The sequence below is a fragment of the Nicotiana attenuata genome, unplaced genomic scaffold, assembly GCF_001879085.1.
Source record: "Nicotiana attenuata strain UT unplaced genomic scaffold, NIATTr2, whole genome shotgun sequence".
Classification (NCBI taxonomy): Eukaryota; Viridiplantae; Streptophyta; class Magnoliopsida; order Solanales; family Solanaceae; genus Nicotiana; species Nicotiana attenuata.
This window is the reverse complement of record NW_017670437.1, coordinates 417,873-439,952: the sequence shown is the minus strand read 5'-3', so window position 1 is coordinate 439,952 and position 22,080 is coordinate 417,873. Positions and strand designations below refer to the sequence as shown.

The 22,080-nt window shown below is 35.4% G+C and overlaps 2 protein-coding genes across 2 annotated transcripts; both read right to left on the bottom strand.

The window, feature by feature from the left end:
- Positions 1-13: 13 nt before the first annotated feature.
- Positions 14-16,236, bottom strand: LOC109239398 (LETM1 and EF-hand domain-containing protein 1, mitochondrial). Its single transcript, XM_019405956.1, has 15 exons — positions 15,994-16,236; positions 12,729-13,390; positions 12,332-12,644; positions 10,730-10,876; positions 10,486-10,574; positions 10,283-10,375; positions 9,247-9,373; positions 6,778-6,842; positions 6,522-6,696; positions 5,457-5,642; positions 5,330-5,377; positions 3,984-4,133; positions 3,770-3,852; positions 2,860-2,975; positions 14-292 (listed from the first exon to the last, which is right to left on the bottom strand). Exons 2-15 carry the CDS (start codon positions 13,343-13,345, stop codon positions 198-200), a joined length of 2,304 nt encoding a protein of 767 aa, XP_019261501.1. The 5' UTR covers positions 13,346-13,390; positions 15,994-16,236; the 3' UTR covers positions 14-197.
- Positions 16,237-17,123: 887 nt separating this feature from the next.
- LOC109239387 (RING-H2 finger protein ATL70-like) lies at positions 17,124-21,294 on the bottom strand. Its single transcript, XM_019405940.1, has 3 exons — positions 21,223-21,294; positions 19,045-19,220; positions 17,124-17,472 (listed from the first exon to the last, which is right to left on the bottom strand). Exons 1-3 carry the CDS (start codon positions 21,292-21,294, stop codon positions 17,124-17,126), a joined length of 597 nt encoding a protein of 198 aa, XP_019261485.1.
- Between the last annotated feature and the right edge of the window lie 786 nt (positions 21,295-22,080).

Genomic DNA, 22,080 nt, shown 5'->3' with positions numbered 1-22,080 from the left:
GGTAAGAGGGAGATACTTAAGTGTTGACAGAGTCATATCCATACACATTTTAGTTTTTTGTGAATTGGATCTGAACTGTTTTATCAATCACCCAAATTCAACTACAAGCACCCACATAAGGAGCATATTAGTATAAAGTGAAAGGTTGGAGACTAAATGAATAGCACTAACTTGATCAAAATTATTGCTGTACTGCCTTACTTTTGAGCTTTTTCCTCTTCTGTTGTTTCCTCTTCTGTTGTTTCTATTTCACTGGCTAACTTCACCAGATCTTGGACGAGGATTTTCCCTTCTGTTACAATATATACCAACTACTAGTTAATACAAAAGAGGGAAAAATGATATTATTAAGGATATCGATCATAGACAAATAATATAGTGTTCTCTGTCCCAATTATGTGCAACATCTTCTATTCTGGGACATTTGACATCTCTAAAATAACACAGCAATATTTTTAAACATTTCACTATAAAATTCAAACCAAGCCTTGTCGTGATGCTTACCAGATCTAATTCAACAATCAATCACTTAAATTTGTTCTACTAATACCACTATAATAGGCAAGTCAAATTAACTTTATATCTCCAGATATAGTTGAAGCTTGTCATGTATAATTGGAACCCACAGAACAAAAAATAATTGTGCTACTCCATCCAAGCCAAGAAATTAAACTTAAAGTTTGAGACTAACTGGAGAATACCCTTCCTTCAATTGAGCTGCTATTTAAAGTCTCCTTCTATCTTTAAAATTGATAGAACATCCCGACTCTTGGAATCTCCTTCTCTCGCAGCTTTAATTCATGACCATTTATTGTTCAATATCTTTGATTGGAGGAATCAAATGTGCGGGTTGACTTAAACTTGGGTTGGTCAAAACGGGTCATAAACCTACCAAGCCAACGGTTATTTGGGTTTATATGGGTTGAGTCAAGATGGCTTAATAATGGGTTGAAACACAACTTGCTCAACATGACCCAACCTCCCCTCCTTTTTTATTTTTCTTTTTGAAAAGAGAATGTGAAAGCTAGCAATGATTTTGTGTATGTATTTAGTTAACTGATTGAGTGAATCATTCTCCAATCTATTTCCAATTGATGTGCACATTTTATTTGTGATCTGTACAATAATAATGTTTATCTTGTTGAAACAAATTTTCAAATGTACATTCTTCAGTTTTTTAAACGTATATTTCCTTTAGTAGATGTGGTTAAAATATGATAGAAACATTTATAGACAACAAGTTGAAGCATATAAAAAGAAATACACCACAAATTACTACTGTGTTACATCAATCTCTTTGTGATGAAAATACTTACGAGTATTTGATTTTTCATAATAAAAGATTCTACCATCGACTCTTTCCATACCAAATTAATATGTGTGGGATTAAGAGAAAAGCTGAAAGATTGGACTGTTCTAAAAAATATGTAGACTTGAAGAAAAAACAAGCACTATATAACAGTAAAAGCATATTACTAATGAAAAGTATTGTATATAACTTATCTGCGAGAAATAGTAAAAGAAGAAAAATGACTACATTATAACAAAAGAATAAGCACGCCAGACTTTTACAAGTGACTCTTCGGTGGATCACAGAAATAGAGAAGTGTATTTCGTTTTTGAGTTACCAATCCTGTAGAGGAGTTACCTTTGGCAGGAGCCAAAAAGAGAAGCAAATTCAACTTAGTTTTGGAGAAAAGAAGCAAAAAAGAAAGAAGTGAAAGGGTAAAGTTTTATAACTTTGGCATACGGCTTGCATACGGAGTTTTTCCTACGTTAATAAAATTATGTATATTATCCAAAAAATAACCGCCCGGTCTGGGTTGGATTTTAACCCGTCAGGTTACATTGTTTGAACCGATTACCCAATATTTCCATGGTCCCTTTTGGGTTCAACCCAGTATAATCCATCAACTATTTTATTAATAACCCAACCCATCCAAGCTCGAACATTGGGCAGGTTATACAATATGGATTGTTCCACCTCTAATCATTATCATAGAGGTTTTATAATAGTCAGAGACCCAGCTAACCATTACTAACTACTGATGAATAGAGAAGAGAATCTAGAGTTCTATTTGCTAACTGCTATTGATGGGCTCTATAACGTGACACAACATTCGTTTTTTTTTTTTTAGGGGGGGGGGGGGGGGGGGGTTGGGATAAATCAACACTAGTTAATACTCCTTCTATCCCATTTTATGCGATGCAGTTACTATGTTGAAGAGTCAAAAAAACTTGTCCTCTAAATAAAATTTGATTTGGAACTACATGATTATGTACTTATGTATAGTTTTTACACAAAAATTTTCCCTTCCGCAGTATGAATGACCAATGCCCACAACCAACCCAAAAATTAACTAGTTTGACAAACTGAGCAAGCCATACCGTCCTTCTTGGACAAATGGAGGACAACAATTTGATGTTAGATTATAAACATCATTCTTGCTTTTCCACTGTAACCTATACTAGTTGCCTGCCATTTATTATCCTCCTTAAATGCCTTCTCAATCTCAAATATAGCTGCATCTAAAAGAATACTCTGGAAACCCTACTAAACTACACTCACTGCAACAAGTTATCTCTTTTGTTTTTTTCCTTATTATTATTATTACTATTTTCTGCTTTGATAAGTACAGCAACAAGATATCTCTTTTGTTTCATCAAGCAGCAAGCAATCACCAACGTCAAAATGTCGATCCAAATTTTACAGAATTTCTTACGCTAGGTTATCTTTTTTATTCCACCTAGGTCCTCAAAAATACATCAGACATTGGGAGGTACAGTTGTAAAGTTGGAAAAAAAAATACGTTACGACAGATAGAAACAAGAATTATCAAAGAACTATTCATGTCTAACCTCTGTCCTTGGAAAGGTTGGCTATGAGCTCCTGAATGCCCTCCTTAGCCAATGTATCCTTGAGGTATGCAGCAGCAGATGCCACCTCCTCTGGAGTGACTTTCCCGTCATAATCCCTGCCGCAGGACACAAGAGAGTTACCTTCATTCTCCTATTAACTTCCAAGCAGAAACTAAAAGGAGCAGAAAGTAATATAGGAGAAACAATAAACAAGATTCTCCATGGAGGAAATTTTTTCTTTTTTATATGGTTGATAGTTCAGCTAGAGAGACAAGTAATCCTATTATGAAATATAAAGATTCTAGTTTTAGCCCAATCACAAAAGAGAAGGATACCAATTTCTGCATTAACCAAAGATACAGAACGCACAGGTGCATTGACATACACCAAATTTACTCATCTGACATTTGCACCCAATGCCAGGATTTTCTGAAACGAAAGACACTCCATACACTACATTATCTACCAGAACCACTATCAGTGGCTAATAAAAACTCCTCCAACCCTAAAGTTTCCTCATGATATAAAACATGTACATGAAAACAGTAAATTGATAGCTCACAGGTGATAATGCTGAAATTACTTCAAATGAAAAAGCTGACAGAACATGTATATATTGGGATATAAAACCTCAATGTTCACTTGCAAACTTGTTATTATCTCTTTTACGTTGAGCAGTGGCAGTAGTAGTTCATTAAACTCGGTGAAAAATAGAGACTGTTCAGATTGTTTAGAACTGCCACTTTTTCTTTTTTTCTTTTTTGATATGGTAGAACTTTCTCTCTTCTTTTCTTGCTTCTCTTTTTTCTCTTATTTTTTTGATAAAGTAGAGCTGCTGCCTCTTTTTAAATTTTTAGATAGTACCTCGAGCGCAATTTGTAGCCCATATAACTAGCTTCTATATACATACCTATCCAGTAACCGCCAACGATTACCAATCTTGGCATCCACATCATCAATTTCCTTTTCAAGTTTTTGGAGCATTACATCAACCTGTTGAGTGGTAATTACAGGAGGTATATGAGTTTTCATGCATAATCTTGCAACTACATTGCAAAAAAGAAATCAAGAATTGGTGCAATTTTAAAGCCCTAGCTAAATATTCCTAGGATAATCAGATTTACCCTGTTAATAAGTGCTGATGAAACTTTATCGTCCACAGTCCGTTCTTTATTGTGGTCAGTGTCTTCCTCCCTAGCAGCTTTATATGCCTTTCGGGCTTCTTCTTCACCTTCAGGGCCCCCTTTATCCACCATGCTATTGTACAACTCTATCTGCAATTATCAGAACAAAAATAGCTTCAACGTTGAATTTGTAGTGTTTCCATTGTATTAGCATACATATGCACTATGCTGTCAAAAGAATTTACAGTCGCAGTAGAAAAACAACTATGAATATGATTGCAAGAGGACAAGGTGACTGAAAGCAGTCAAGGAATAAACAAAGTGTCACATATGAAAGTCCTAAAGTTTCCCAACCATCCTCCATCCTCCTCCCTCCTTACGGTAGTACCACATTTGTCTTTAAATAATAGAAATTTCATTAAATACTGCAGTAGACCTAAAAGAACAGCAAAGCAAGTAAGGTTGGGTACCCGAACACATACCCAGTTAGATTCTACTGTCCAAAACCTGCCTAGTGTGCTCTTTTAAGGTTTGTAATCTATCACATTGAACATGCTCCAGTTAGAAGCCTAGAACAGATAGCTACCATAAACAAGGTGCATTGAGTAATTGAAAGAAGGAAAACCAATAGAGACATAAAATAACATGGCTGATGCTGAAAGATCAAAAAAACAAAACGCAATAAATTTAGAGTGCACCATCACCAGGTATAGCTACATAATACTTTAAAAGGTACTAGTTAAGCCTCACATAATGCCGATGACTAATAGGTGTTATTACAAGAGCTCTTTACAAAATCCCCAGTATAATCTTAAGATCGTTAATGGAAAACATATTACAGGTATGAGATATTGAACCAAGCATAAGATAATAAAGTTTGGTGGTATCAGATATCATAGGGACAATTCAAGTCCCATTGATGAACATTCCAAAAACTTCATCAGAATCACTAAGCTATTGCAAATCAGGAGAAACTCATACGACTCCCATTAGAACCACAGCCACAATAAGCTTATTTTGATTTAACTCCTCAAAAGGAAATTGATACAAAGTTCAATTTTTAGCAATCTTGAACTAATAGACAATGCAACAACCCCTTCAAATCGGAAAGAGAAGTAATGGATGGTCATTCAGATTATTTAAATAATGATAAACAAAATAATCTGACTTCAAAAAGCAGGTTCTCCAGTTTAGTTTCTTTAAACAAAACAACAAACAGAAAACAAACAACTGAATTAACTAGATCTAGCATGAAATCTAGAAAGACAGTTCGCTTTTGCTTAAATTCCTTATCAGGCATGTTACGATATTTCAAAATGGTAATAGCTCAAGCAATGATATATTACCTCTTTCTTGACAAGTCTCAAAAACTCATGACGCTCCAGGCTTACAGACTGAAAGAAGAAGCAACAAAGCAGGACATGATCAGCAAAGATCCAATTTACAAAAGAAAAATTCCATCCTAATACTTACCGAAGCTGATGCTAAAACAGCCAATGCACGACTAAGCTCACAAAGCTGCTCTTGTTGATCCAAAGTTTTGGTTTTCTTTAGTTCTTCTACTTCTTTAGCTGTTGCAAGAGTCATCTCTTCCAAAGCTACATCCTTCTGCTTTTCTTTCATCTTAGCCTGCTCTTCTTCTTCTTCCTCTTCCTCCTCCTAAAAGCAACGACTTTAGAATTAGTAGTCTACACATAGTAGTTTTTGACAAGGTAAATAATTTCATTAATAATGGGAAAATCACACGTATACAAGCAGTATTGTGAAAGGTAGAGAATTACAGCATAACATGATTCTCTATGAACGACATGCAATCTTCTATACACACTGTAACTCCATGGGTGCGCCATAAAGAGACTAGGAACGAGAGGCTATTCCTCAAATGTACATAGTTCTTTCATTCCACAAAGATACTTATACTACAAACCTACGAAATCAGAGGTAAGTTTTAAAATGGTCAACAGCTATCTTCAATCAACATCACATAATTATAACATTTGAAAGCTGACACTGTAATATTTACATTAAAAATTTTGCACCCAAAAGGCAAAAGATATGCTTGAAGAAAGAATTGGACATGAATTCGGTCAAGGAAGGATTAGCAAGTGTATCAAGCAAGTGAAAAAGAGGATTTTGTATTATCCTCCCGGTCGCAAGTCTATCTTAAGTTTTCAATAACATAATTGTAAATAACAGTGATGTCAAACATTGAGCCAACTGCTTAACTTCTCTCTTAACAAAACGGAAATGAAAAGGTTAAACTGAGAATACTTTTTAGGAAAATCCTATGTAATATATTTGTGGCGTGAGGCACTATAGAACTGTCTTATCAGAAAAATGTACATTTTCTCTAACTCACTAACCAAGGACATTCAGTTTGGAGTAAAGTAATAAAAACTGAAAATACAATTTGTCTTTCAAATATTGCAAATAAATTCTGGAAACAGTATTCTAAACTTGAAAAATATGAAATCTTCCCAATAGTTTAAATTTATAATGAGGTTTCATGACCCGTAAAATTCAAAAACAAGATTTTACCTTGATGAGCTCTTCTTCCATTTCTAAGAACTCAAGCTTTCTCTTCCTTTCAGCAAGAGAATCTTCAGATGGCATCGATGTAACTTGAACAGTGTCCACCACCTCATCTGGCAGTGATGAAAGTGTAGCTTGAACAGCTTCCTCTGGTTTTACTTTGCCTGATACTGTGAAGGCTCTGACGAGAATAAAATAACACGGTAACATGCTCAGTTGTTAGTCTAAATCACAAGATCCTAAAAACAGGGAATGGAATTACCTAGAAAGGATTAACAAAGAAGATGGCACTGAATGGTTGAGCGATAAGTCCAGCCAATCTCGCAACTGCAAAGATATTAGCATCCAAGAATCAAAGATAAGTCTTTTGCACTTTCATACTGAAGCCAATATATTGAAATACACAAGCAGGATTTGAGTTTGTTGCACTGGAGAATGAGAAGTAGTAAGTGCAGTGTGTTGTGCTTCAACTGATGTGTAAACACATTACAATAAATACCAGCTTGTCTTTGCCATTGTTTTCATTTTTTTCAACTACTTCACATCTAGTTGCATGTTAATGATATTTAGACTGCTGTAAATATTCCTTCTAGAAAATAAAAAAGAGTGAAACAGAAGAAAGTCCACATATTATTCTTCTCTGCTCAGATTATTTGTTCCGTCATATTCTCCATTCGAAGGCAACTGATCCTTGCATATAACGAACACTATCAGGTGTCCCATATTTTGATGTACTTAACGCATTTTCTTACACTGTCCAGTAGCTTCGAGGCTGCTCCTGAGATGGTTTGGAATTCTTTGGTGATGCCAGGCATTGTGCAAAGAGTTAATGTTCAGCTGGAATTATGGTAGAAGAAAGAGAAGACACGGGGCGTGGAAAGTTGCTCCACTAACATTTACGCAAGTCGTCCAGAGAGAGAAATAAGAGAGCTTTGGAGGGTGTAGAGATGAATTTTGTACAATTGAGGAGTATTCTCTTATTCCTTTTTCTTCTGGTGCACCCACGACTTTCCTTTATGTATAGAAGATTGAGTGATGTCCGTAGAAAACCATATATTTTTTTAGGTCTTCTACTTTTTGGTATATTTCTAGTATAAAGGTTCTTTTTTGCCCGGAGAATTGCCCTAAACTTCCTTCAACCAATTTGGGACTCTAACCCACTCTTACGCCCCCACACGTCCACACCCAACAACTAGAGCGTGAACAATATAAAATGGGGCCCAACATCAGATAAACAAAGAATTGGGATGAGATAAACAAAGAATTGAGATGAGTCTAGCACTGATACCATAATAAGAAAATGGACCTTGGGCTTAACGCAATCCCAAAAGCTAGCTCAAGAGGTGATCGCCCAAGACCATATAAGGAGGCCATAACCCATTCCCTCAACCAGTGTGGGACTCTAACACACTCTAACATCCCGCATTGGTTGAGGGAATAGGTTGTGTCTCCTTATATGGTCTTGAGTTAGGCACAAGGGACATATTTTCACAATCAAAAAGAACTGTAGAAGAAATATCAGCCTGGTTAACATTTCTAAAAAACCTTAGATCCCAGAAAAAAAATATGTGAACCTATTGATGCAAAATCCAGTGGCTATTACAGGCGGCTGGAAGGAAGGAGAACATTGTAACCAAAGCTAGCTGCAAAACTAAGGCTGGTAAAAGATTTAAGGGAATGCTAAGCACTGCATATCCAGCCAGCAAATAGCAGCAATTGGCTAGATACACAAAGAGCAGGGAGACGGGATCCTATAGAACGTGAATATCAGAAGGATCTACAAGATTGGGAGATGAAGGAGCTGAATTTCTTGGACTACTATATAAGCAAAAAGTATCATCTTCAAATAGAGAAAAAACAAGTGGATTTGGGAAGGGCACAAAGATGGAGTCTTAAGAGAGAAGAAAGATTTCCCCCACTGGACAATATGGTCAAAAGGACCAAGAAAAGTGTCCTTTGCTTTGAGAGCTGCATGGGATCCATTCTTACAGCAGAGAACTAGACTAAAAGAAAGATAATATGTATCAGTTGGTGTTTCATGTGTACCAGACAGTGGAGGAAGTCAACCATTTGTTGTGTCACTGTCAAACTGCACAGAGGATATGGAGTTCAGAGTGGAACATGTTTGGAATCCAGAGAATGATGCTAGGGCAGCTAAAGACATGCTATTGTGCCTAGTGCCTACTAGGTGGAAGCTCAAGAGCAGAAGAAGAATTGGGTGAAACATTTCGTTTTTCTGTGTTCTGGAGCACATGTCGTACTCTAGTCAGTATTGATGACAAGAGGATCTTTGTTGAGAACCAGGTTTTGACATAGGTTTCTTTACTTTTTGTATACATCTTGTAAAGAGGTTGTACTTGCCCAACATTTCAATAGTATTTACCTATATCAAAAAGAAAATTAGGGATAGAGTCGTATAGACCACTCAAAATAACACACAATTCTCTGGATAAATACTTTTCAACTGATAATTTCCAAAGCCAAATAGGACTCCAAAAACAATAGAGAACATATCTGTTTTCCCATTAAGTTGTTTCAAATGACTAGATTGACAACAAAATCTAACTAGTATGACTATATCAAGAAGTTTCTGCAGGATACACCAGACTTACAAAAATATAGAACCAAAAGATGCAGAAATAAGGTGTAAACCATTGAGAACAAGATAAGGCGTAAAGACAACAAATTTTGAGACAAAAGTAGTTGCTTTGCTCGAGTCAACAATTTAAACCTGCTGTCGCATTTCTTCTACTGAAAGTAATCCAAGTAAGCCTCGTTCTCGACAGGCTTGACGGAGCTCATCCTCCGAAAGGGACTCTATGCCCTCTGCTTTAATCATCTTGTCATCATTCTTGATCCTGCCAAAAGCAGCAAAGTTTTGTTAAATGAGCGAAAAAATTTGCTTCTACAGCACATGCATCACAAAAGCATTAACTCATCTCCAAAATGAAGATGTAACCACCAAGATCTAGAGGAAATCTACCACGAAGAAAGCAACAGAAAGATAGGCTTTTATTGTGAGAGGATACAAATTGCCTGCAGGTCACAGGTCTTGCATGCTCTCATTAGATTTGCTTGACTGTTCTCACTATGGCCTCCATTTTCTAGACTTCTCAGTCCTTATGCCTTTTTTACTGATTCCCTGTTACCAACCAACCCAGCAATTCCCCAAGAAAAAGTCAAACAAACAGGACCACCTGATTATCTAGTTTGGCACGAGGTTGTTGTAGCTGGAAATGATAGGGGCTATAATCTCTTAACAGAACTTTTAAACATATCAAAGCTACCTTATGTGATATGACCATAGGAATGAAAATCAGTTCTTAGACAAACTAACCATAATAATGAAGACCAGTTTATTTTGAAGAGAAAAAAGGCACAACTGAAGGAGGAAAAGGGAAATGAACCATTTAGGCTCGAGTTATTCAAAATTTGGAAGGAAAATAGAGATCAACTGATTAAATATTCGTAGAAGGAAACAAAACATACTTTGGATAGAAAAGGATATATGAACTATTAGACACAAGTCAACTCAAAATGAAGAACCATAATAGTGAAGACCAGTTTATTCTAAAGAAACAATTTTAGGAAGAAAACATAGATGAACTATTTAGGCTCGACTTATTCAAAAATCAAAACTAAAAAGGATAATAGAGATCAGCAGACTAAATATTTGTTGAAGAAGGAAAAAAGAGCATAATTGGAGATAAAAGGATATATAAACTATTAGACACAAGTTAACTCAAAATGAAAATAACGAGACTTACTTTTGAAGCCTCTTCCGAAGCATGAATCGCAAATATGCATCAGTTCCAAAGGGGTTGATACCCATATATTTGCACATATTCACCAACCTCGGTCTGCATTTGACGAATATCAATTGCGCTTCAATATTTTAACCACCAGCAATATATGCAAAAGATTTCCATATAGTCAGAATTAAACCAAGAAAGTGTAATTAGGCAGAAACCTGCTGATATTATCCAAAGTAAGCTCATCATTAAACAGCTTGGCAAATCCTAAAATTTCTTCATTCGATACACTAGCACCCCTTCTGACCTAATCAATTGTCATATAAACATCTACAGTAGTTAGATAGAAAAAGGAGGGGGGAAGAGCAAATAAAAGCTTTGGCTTAATAATTCAAGATTTGGCAAATGAAGAAAATACAAATGAAAGGAAACCCAAAAAAGAAGTGACAAATAAATATTTACCTTATTCATAAATTCATCCAGATCCTCTGCTGTATTCTTTAGTTCTCCGCTTCGTGAGTTTTTAACTTCCTTTGCCATCTCTTTGACTGTTTCTTGTAGAAACTTCGCATATTCAATCCTAGCATTCAGCTTCCTTTTCAGAGCCTCCTGAATTTGAGCAATTGAAACACTATAAGGATGTGCATACTCAGAGTTTAATGGAAATAAAAAGCCTACAAAATCACATCTGACCGACCAGAGACACCCATTGTTCGTAGACACCAAACAACTTCCAATACTCATTTTTTAACTTCAACATGGCACATTTTTTTTCAACTTCAACCAAATATTGTCCAACCACCTATTAACTGGATTGTCCCTGTTACACAGTTCCATGAGCAGACATAACTATATACAAGCCTATCAAACAGAAGCTAACTAAATAAAAGTTGCAATCATGGCATCGTAGTGGATGTTCCTCAGCTTTTCAAGGAAATGCTCATATTCTTCCTTGCGAGGCAAACAATACAACAGGGCAACAATTACCAGGCCCACCAATGTGTAATGCTGGTGCTTCCACTAGGGGGATACTTTGGATATTTGCATAAGGTTATAAAATCTTGTGAATAGAACTGAGTGTCCTTTTTTTTTGTGGTGGGTGGGGGGGGGGGCAGTAACTTAAATTAATTGACTTGTGAAGTCAAGACAATCTCTACAACAGCCGAAAGATAATATCATAATTGAAACAGAAGTTAGTCTTTTCCAAGCATTTCCTTGGAGAAAAAGAGATCAGACCCTAAAAGTATAACAAAGAACATATATGACAATCTAATGTATAACACAACCTGCAGCCGATTTGAATATATATCAAGCACAGAAGGCTCCATATTGAAGTGCTAGAATAACCAAATGAAAAGCTTTGCCCCCTACACCAATCCACTGATATGTTAAAAGAGCCAACAGGATATAATGCTTTCTCCCCCACTGTTTTACCACAAAGCTTTTTCTTCCACTACTATATCCAAGGATCATATTATCTTGAGAACTGACTTACCTCCAGGAGATTTGGATTATAAAAAGCCTATAACTCTTATAATTGAATTTGTCAAGGATAGCAATCTTGACAAACAGCACATGCTAACTCATGAAGTAAAGTATTCCATGTCTTTCAATCCTTAAGCTGCCACAGAGACCAAGAGCTCAGACATCATGGAGCATCTACATTACTTAACAGGGGGAAGCAAGGGGTAGCTGGGTAAAAGTTTTTTTTAAGCGTATCATTGCCTCCAAGATATCCTACAAATTTAGTGACTAAAGGAGCTTATCATTAAAAGGAAATGCTAATCATGTCCTCAGATGACTAATCAAAGGGAAAGTCAGGCCATAACAGAGGGTATTTTTCTCTGAAGGGAATAGGAAAGAAAGCAAATCATTCTTTTCCTGTTTCAAAGAAAAAATTATTCATAGTTACTATCTTGATTGAAATTTTATTTTACTTATAATTTTGCAAACACGTGGAATCTGTCACAAAATTTGGCGTCAGAGATAGAGAAAGAGAATGAGCAGCAATCAAGTTTTAGCACAAAAGAAAATAGCCGCTGGAAGAATTGGCACAAATCTTGCCTCTTCTTTCATCTTATCTTGGAAGGTTGATGGCAGCATGTTGGGAAACACTGCCAGGAATACCGGCAACAAGAACTCCATAAATGGAACAATAATAAACACTGCAACAGGAACCAGCCTAAAAATATCAGCTGTTGTCCGTGTTAGTTGTTGCCTTTCCCTCCGGGAAAGACTCTTCCCGTTGGCCGTCTTCAACAACAGCCTTGAACATATCCTAACATCAGCCCAAAGCAGTTTGGTGCCCAACCAATAGTGTTGCATTGTTGACTTAAATTCATCCTTCCAATGTCGCATCTTTTTTGCCCAATCTTCCCTGGAATCAGTGCAAAAAAGTGACTTAATACATAGGTATAGAACATTATCTATCTGTTATATAGGAATAAAATATATTTTCAACCTGCTCATTGAAGCAACAGCTCTCAAAGCAGGACCAATCCCTAATAGCACAGCCCAAATTTTCTTAAGTATAGGTTGAATACCATTCTGTGAGTCTTGCAGCTGTTTTGCTTTTGCTTTGGCTTTGGCCATGGTTAAATCTTCAACTGCTTCATCACATTCTTCTGGTGAAGCTTCTTTCTTCTGTCTAACAGTTGGTTCTTCATCCTTATCATTTCCTTTACCGAAATCAGGTTGACCTGCTGCAGCTGTCGAATATCGTCGATGGTCTGTCATCCACCTGGTCCCCAAAGGAGAAAGAGACCCATATCTTCCTATCCTCAGACCCAAGGCTGGAATTTCAGATGAATTGGATAGGACACGTTTTCCCCATACTTTTAGTAACTCATTTTCGGTTAGTGGATTTGAATTTCTTTCCTTTTTGTTATCTGTATTTTGAGGTTGATGAATTACTGTAGAGCACCAATCCCAAGAATTAGAAGCCTTAGATGATCCGCAGTTCTCATAGCTCGAAAAACCTCGAATGAAAGTATGAGGTCTCACAGTAGAATCAAAGAGGTTCCTCTTCCTTCTCAATATTGCTCTTGAAGCCATTAGCAAAAAAGTTCTTCTTTGCATACAGCTAATGTAACATATTTCAGAAATTCCTCGCCTGAAGCCAGCCTGTTTAATAGAACAGATTATTATACTAATAAGAGACCACAATTCACTACACATATGGGATCATATAAGCATTTCACTTAACAGATTTTTTTGGATCAACTAATTAAAAAGCAAGTGAATTAGTTCAATTTTATTATCTTCTTTCCTCATTACAACCACCTCCTCAAAGAGAAGCCCGGTGCACTAAGCCCCGCTATGCGCGGGGTGCGGGGAAGGGCCGGACCACAAGAGTCTATTGTATGCAACCTTACCCTGCATTTCTACAAGGGCTGGAAAAGGCTGTTTCCAGCCAGAAAAAAAAAGGATTCATAGTCAATGGAATTGAATGGGGAGTCAGTTCAATATATACCAATTTGCTACAGTTATTAGTAACTGTCATGTATCTGTATTGCAAAGTCATGCTGCCATTCAATTCACCCCGAACTTCACTTTCTCTTCCCAATTTCAACTTTCAGTTGTAAAATCTTTACATTACTGAATGCAAAACAATAAAACTGGAGCAGACAGTCCTTACTGCAACATGAATGCTCTAACTTCAGATGATAAACAACAATTACATTCATTTTTTATGTGGATAAATGACAATGATTGCATCAGTGTTATAAAAAGCATGCGCTTCTTGCTTAAAGCGCAGAAGCGACGCGAGGAGACGGCATAGCGCTTTTCTGCCCTAAAAAGCGACTCACATCAAAAAGCGCTCGCTTTACCCTAAAAAGCGAGAAGCGAGGCAATGGAAAAAGCGCAAAAAAAACGCGCTTAAGCGAGGGTAAGGCATCTGCTAGGCTTTTTTTTTAAAAACTTCGCAAATACACTTGCGCAAACACTCTGCTGCAAGCGACGACGGGTACTGCTGCAAGCAACGACGGGTAAGTTTCTTCTTCTCCTCTTCTTCTCCTCTTCTTCTTCTCTTCTCTTCCTCTTCTGATTTTCTTCAGTTCACTGTTCGAGTTCGACTCCTTTTTCTCTTCTTCTTTCATTTTTTTTCAGTTTTTATTGCTCTGTTCTTCTGCCCTAATTTATGCTCTGTTCTTCTGCCCTTATTTTGTGCTCTGTTCTTCTCTTCGACTACACTGTTTTTTCAGTTTTTACTGCTCTGTTTTTCTGTTCTTTCACTGTTTCTGGTTCGACTCCTAACTGTTCTGTTTTTTTTTTTTTTTTTTGGTTGTTGATTGTAGTAAATTCAATCTTATTATTCAATGGCATCAAGCCAAAAAAGAGATCCAGCTTGGGCATATCTAGTTTTAGTATCTATTATTTACTTCTTGATTTAAGAATTGAAACATTTGTTTAATATGTTATTTTTATTGAGTTCTTGGCCATTTATCTATGCCTAATTTTTTTTATTTATGTGTTAAATTGCGCTTCACATGAAAAAAGCGCGCGCTTTGCTTCGGTGAAGCGAGGCTTCCTCAATTTTTTTCGCTTCTCGCTCTCCAAAACACTGGATTGCATTCTGTTGCAATAAACACTCTTTGCCTCCCACAAAAAGAAAGTCAATCCAAGCAGCAAACAAAAATGCCAAATCCCCTGGCTCGTTGAATCACATATCCACAATCTTCCTTCCTTTTTTTTCTTTTTTGATGACAGAGGTGTTCGGGCCAGCTTGGGTTACCCCCCCCCCCCCGACTATTCCACCATATTCCCCCTACCACAAGTACTACGTAACTCTACTTACCAAGATTGGGCAGATGAGAAGAAATCACCTAGTATTGTTTGTCTCCACTGGGATTTGACCCTGAGACCTCATGGTTCTCCACACACTTCACTGACCACTAGGCCACACCCTTGGGTATCCACTCTTCCTTCTTCCGCAGCTCCAAAGACCTTCCCAAAGCTTATAATACTTATCCAATCTACAAAAAATAGTACTAGCAAAACATTTCCATTACCATCCTTCCTCATTATCCCAAAATTAAGTATCTACAACCACCTCATTACAGTATTACACAGTTTTCCACAAAATCACACCTGACGTAGCCACTTGTCCATCATGCATAAATGTATACATATCCACACTCTTCCTTCTTCCGTAGGTCCAAATAACTTCACGATGTCTATAGTACACATCCCAATCCAGAGACAGATGTCAAGTGTTAGTTACAGGTTCATCCGAACCCAGGAGCTTTGGCTCAGACTCCGTATATTATTCACTACATAAGTACAAATAATTTATTTCGAACCATTAAACCAAATGAGTTGGGGTAGAGTTATGGTAGAATCCCCAAGGCGAAACTTAAAGTTCAAAGTATGGATCCGCGTCAGTCCCAGTCTACAAATTCCATTATCATAGTCCTTCCTCTTTATCCTCAAAATTCAGTTTCTACAACCAGCTAGTTACATAGTTTTCCACAAAATCAAACCTAACGTATCCATTAGTTCATCATCCACAAATATACGTTCATAAAAGCAATCAAAACCTCGTCAAAAATCAAATTCAATTCGCATTGCTTCAAGTTAAGTAAATATAATAACTCGCTCAATGTATGCATTCCAAATGAGAACAAATAGCCAAAAATGTAAGCTAAAGTTAATTTTAAAAAAACACAAAAATATCATCAAAATCAACCGAAAATATAAAATGAAGCAATTGAATTAGCTCTGACCTGAGATTGATGATCGACAAAATCGTGTTCGAATGTTCTAGAAGAATGAAATAAAATCAGCAGTAACGTGTAAATGATTTTTCACCAAATAGTTTAGTATATCAAATCGAACACGTCTTTCAGTAATAGAAATTTATATAGAAAATTCGGAGAGCGTCGAGTCTTCGCGCTAATCAATTTATGGTAAGAGAGATGCACTGGAGTAGGGAGCAAGTATATTCCCGAGAATAGAGTGCATAGCCACTAAAGAAGACTGGGTCGTGCTTTTTTACCTTGGCTAAACGTAATGGACCCTTCTGGGAATGTGTTGGATTAACTTGAAATGGATTGGGCTTTTGGCACTTTTGTGCTGGGAAAATAACATAACTAGGCAATAATTTAAAGAGAAATTTTCATAAAGCACTACCTTTTAGTGGTAATTAGCTATTTATAGATACTATTTGCTATATTACGGATCGTAGATACCTTTTCTGTTGTTATAAAATATATTTGATGGATTTAAGCTACTGTATTCATGAATACAGTAACAAAAATAGGTAGGAATAAGAGAGGTCCAGCTAATCAGTTGTTGTATTCGAGTGTATTCGACTGTATTCATGGCATGAAACATGGGATTACAGCTGGACAGATTATTGTATTCGACTGTATTCACGGCGTGAAACAGGGGATTACACTACTTTTAAACGGAAAGTGAATCAATTAACATAATAGACTCGTAATATAACTCAACAAACTCAATTATACCATACAAATTTTGTATTTCCATTTATAAAAAAGATTCTCAACCGAAAAATACCCCAAAAACATAGCAATCTTCAGAAAAATTATATAATACATCTGAATACATAAATTATATTAATTAAAAAAACATATGAATACATTCATGGCATATAGCGAGACAGTGAATACAATTAAATACATAGAATACAACGGGATACATTGAAATACAATAAAAAAAGACAGTGAATACAATGAAATACATGGAATACAGCGAGATACATTGAATTACAATGGAAAAAAGATAATGAACACAATGAAATACATGAAAATACAGCGTGATATATTAAAAATACATTGAAATATATTAACAGAAAATCAAGTTGCTCAGTCCCAAACTCCATTGTCTTTGTTCAAGAACAAACCCTAATTTCCGGCGAATTCGCTGTCGAGCAAAAACCTTGAACAACTTCAGCCAGAGGAGTGGTTTGTGGTATTGGCAATGGAGAAGTTCTACAAACAGGACAAGTTGGATTTAACCTCAGCCATGGATCTACGCATTTTAAGTGAAACAAATGCCCACAATCTGGCAATAGCCTTAACATGTCACTGTTCTTGTAATCCGCCAAACAAATTGAGCAACAAGTCGCTGTTGAATCCTTGTGATTGACCTTAGCTTCTGAATACAACAACTTTGGATAACTCAATAGGGTTTCCTCATCAAGCCCCACTTCCACCACAACTTCTTGAACGTCCTCGTTGCTATTTTCATTTTTCAGGAATGGGGGAAGAGAATAACATGTATCAAAGTAGAGAGAGAAAGAAAATAGTGTAACTGAATAGCGTATTTAGTGGCTTAGGGGTAGGAGGTAACCAAAATTAGATATTTTGCTATAAATATTAAAAGGTATCTATAGAATATAATTTTTTAAAATGGTATTTATTTAANTACAAATTTTTGAATTTTCCAATTTATAAAAAAGATTACTCAAACCGAAAAAATACCCCTAAAAAAACATAAGCAAATCTTTACAGAAAAATTATATAATACATCTGAATACATAAATTATATTAATTAAAAAAACATATGAATACATTCATGGCATATAGCGAGACAGTGAATACAATTCAATACATAGAATACAGCGGGATACATTGAAATACAATGAAAAAAAGATAGTGAATACAATGAAATACAGCGAGATACATTGAATTACATTGAAAAAAAAGACAATGAATACAATGAAATACATGAAAATACAGCGTGATACGTTGAAAATACATTGAAATATATTAACAGAAAATCAAGTTGCTCAACCCCAAACTCCATCGTCTTTGTTCAAGAACAAACCCTAATTTCCAGCGAATCCGCCGTCGAGCAAAAAACCCTTGTGTTGTGCGCGTCGATCGGAAAAAACAATATATTCCTCAAAACAAATCCCATAATTCACATTATCAGAATCCAAACACTTAGTTTCTTCTTTCTCCAATATTAACATACTTATAGCTTTCAAACAGCAACAAAGAAGAAGGGAGAAGAAAGAAAATAAGAAAAAGAGAAGAAGAAGGAAGTGGAAGTAGTGTCTGAAGTTTGCTCAAATCGGGTATACATTAAAAAATTTAAGAGAAAGCAACGTCCGATGGAATTGGAGAATTGGGATCGGAGAGAACGTAGGTGATATGGGTGAGATGAATTTTGAGATTGAGCATCGTGTTTTCAGTGAATGGGGAAGAGAATGGTATGTATCAAAGTAGAGAGAGAAAGAAAATAGTGTAACTGAATTGCGTATTTAGTGGTTTAGGAGTAGGAGTTAACCAAAATTAGATATTTTGCTATAAACATTAAAAGGTATCTATAGAATATAATTTTTTTAAATGGTATTTATTTAAAATAAATAAGGTGTTAACCTTTGCTATGGGAGGTAAAAATTTCTAATTTAAAAAAGGATTAGTTACCTCCTATAGCAAATGTTGATACCTTATTTATTTTAAATAAATACCATTTTAAAAAATTATATTCTATAACTACCTTTTGATTTTTATAGCCAAATACCTATTTATGGTTACCTCCTACCCTTAAGCCATAAAATACGCTGCCCTCTCTCTCATAAAATACGCTGCCTCTCTGGCTTGACCCTAATGAAGGCAACGAAATCTCCATGGCCAACTCCAGTATGTTTCTTCTTCTTCTTCTTCCTTTCCGATTTTGATTGTTTTCTTCTGCCAATATGTTTCTTATTCTTCTTCCTTTCCATGGCAAGGAATTTTTTGGGACTTTAACTTCTTGGCAATTTCTTCTTCAGTGGGTGCTAGCAATTTCTTCCAATTCATTACCAGCGGGTGCTAGCCAAATTCAGTTCTGGGACTTTAACTTCTTCAGATGCGTTATGGATGCTAACAATTTCTTCTTCAGCAATCTTTCTCGTTTTCTTCTTCTTTCTCTCATCGCTGCTTATGAAATCATGGTCTGAATCCGATGGGTCGGGAAATCGTCGACTAAAATAGATCGTCTGAAGTTTGGGGTTGAGCAATTTGAAGATTTTGTTAACTTTTTTTAAGAGCATTTCAATGTATCTTGTTGTATTTCTATGTATTTCATTGTATTCACTATCTTTTTTTTCATTGTAATTAAATGTACCTCGCTGTATTCCATGTATTTCATTGTATTCAGTGTCTTTTTTTCTCATTGTATTTCAATGTATTCTGTTGTATTCACTGTCTCGTTACATGCCATGAATGTATTCATATATATATTTTTTTAATTAATATAATTTATGTATTTAGATGTATTATATAATTTCTCTGAAGATTGCTATATTTTTGGGGTATTTTTCGGTTGAGAATCTTTTTTATAACTGAAAAATATAAAATTTGTGTGTTATAATTGAGTTTGTTGAGTTATATTAGGAGTCTATTATGTTAATTGATTCACTTTCCGTTTTAAAAACGGTTTAATCCCCTATTTCACGCCATGAATACAGTTGAATACAATAATCTGTCCAGCTGTAATCCCATGTTTTACTCCATGAATACAATCGAATACATTCGAATACAACAACTGATTAGCTGGACTTCCCTGATTCACGCCTATTTTTGCTACTGTATTTATGAATACAATAGCTTAAATACATCAAATACATCTTATAACCACAGAAAAGGTATCTATAATCCGTAATATAGCAAATGGTATCTATAGATGGCTAATTACTACTAAAAGATAGTGCTTTATAAAAATTTCTCTTTAATTCTTAGCAGATTTTCTTAATTTACAATTTTAACAGTCATGTATTTGCATTTCGATAACAATCCAACTGGACTGTATTTATCAAACTGGCATCCCATTACTCCAATCCCAATAAAAATCATGTTTCATTAAATTCCAACAACCTTTAACTAATTTCAGGTTAGATAGAGTTTTATTTTTTAGGAGTATATTCTAGAGGTGTTTACTCGATCGGCTGGACATGGAAAAAAATAGCTCGTCCGGTTAGTGGGACGGGCTGGTAGTAGGCTAGGGTTCTGGGCTGGTAGTGGGCTGGGATTTTCCGGGTTAAGTTGGGTCGTCCGCGTTCGGGCTTATCATGTCCGGACCGGGCCGGGTTATTTTTTTTTTAAGTGTATTATATTTTCTTATTTAGTGTAATTGATACTTAAATTTTTGAAAACTTTTAAATAATAAAATAAGTATTTTAAGGAATAAAATTAAACTTTTAAAGTTTAAAGTTTAAAATTTAAAATTTGAATTTTAAAATTTTAAAATTGATATTAAGTGACTACATAAAATTATTTAATAAGACCAATATGTAAGGATCAAACTTCAAAGACTTTCGTTTCATATTTTCATTGCATAACAATACTGCAAATTAATTTGCAAGTTCTATTTTTATTTTTTTATTTTTGAACTTGCAAATTAATAGTTTATAAGAATTATAAAAAATAAGAAAGAGTACATCACATGCTTTGCATCATTTTTGTATGTTCATCCATATCAACTTGAGGTTATTGGTTCCCGGGATTGCTTAAATCGGAACCACAAACCATTATATTTCTTGGTCCTCTAATTCATCTACCTTTTCACACCCTTGATTTCGCCGTTATGATCTTATCCAACCGTTGAATCACACTAGAACTTCCAAAGCGTTGCTACCTAATGAATAACGGGTATCTCCTAGCTTTGCTTGACTAATTACGCTCTCTGATGCAACTGTTAAAATCGACACATTTAGCATGTCTCGAGCCATGGCCGCACTAAATTTGATATCACACTTTAATTGATATTTGATGATATTGATACCACGTTTCACTTGATAATTGTAATTTTGTAGTGGCTACCGTAAATAATTGATAAAACTTGAAATAATAATTAATTGAGAACTTGAGAGCAACTAGCAATTCAATAAGAGCAAATATCATTCATAGCCACTCGGGCCAAACCTATAACATCTAGTAGCTCAAAATTGCAATACACATTTAATAGCCCAAAAGTAATTATAGTGGCTAGCCCAAAAGTACTGCTTTCTGGCTTTCTGCTCTTCCAATTGAAGCTCCAGCTCCCTTTCCTCTCTCTTCCTCCTCCTCCGCCATTTCTCGGAATTAGACCTACCTTCGGCAGGCGGTTCAATTATATAAATCTGTCCGACAAAGAATGAATAGACCTTCTTGTAATTTTCTACAACGAAAATTAAATAAGATAATGTCTAAAACATCTTTGCTCAACTTTGTCTTAATGCTTCAACGTCATAAAATCATTTTTCTATGACAAAAATTTATTTAGTTATTTTTTTATTGCAAAAAGTTATTTAATGCATTTCAATGTGATTCTTAGGTAAATTTGTTACTTTTACATTATAAAAAATAATTTAATAATATATTTTAAAATTTTAATACGGTACTAAAACACTTATTTTTGGGGTAATTTGACTAAATAACCTTGCAAATTTACAAAGAAAGGATATACCAACTGTAAATGAATGTTTAGGTGGCTGCATAAAAATGTATATCTTAAGCTCACTAATTTTGTTTTTTTGGGGTTAAAACTGTAATGTATTATCATAGACAACTAAAGAGCACAGTAGAGAATTTAGCCAGCTTCTAAGAAGGGTGTTAACATCTGCAAAGCCTCAAACAGAAAAAACACGTATTTCCAGGAATTCAAGGGTTGTTGATTTTGTTTTAAAAGTGGAAAAGGAAAATCATTGGCTAAAGAGAGAGGGGCAACCACCCTCAATTTGAATAAAAATCCCAAGCTCTCTGTTATTGCCTCATTTTTTTTCTGGGCTAACTTTCTTTGCTAGGGAAATCCTTTGGTTTTCACCAACAAATAAATTTCCTTTTCCACATGTATGTCATTAGTTGATTTTGATGGGAAGA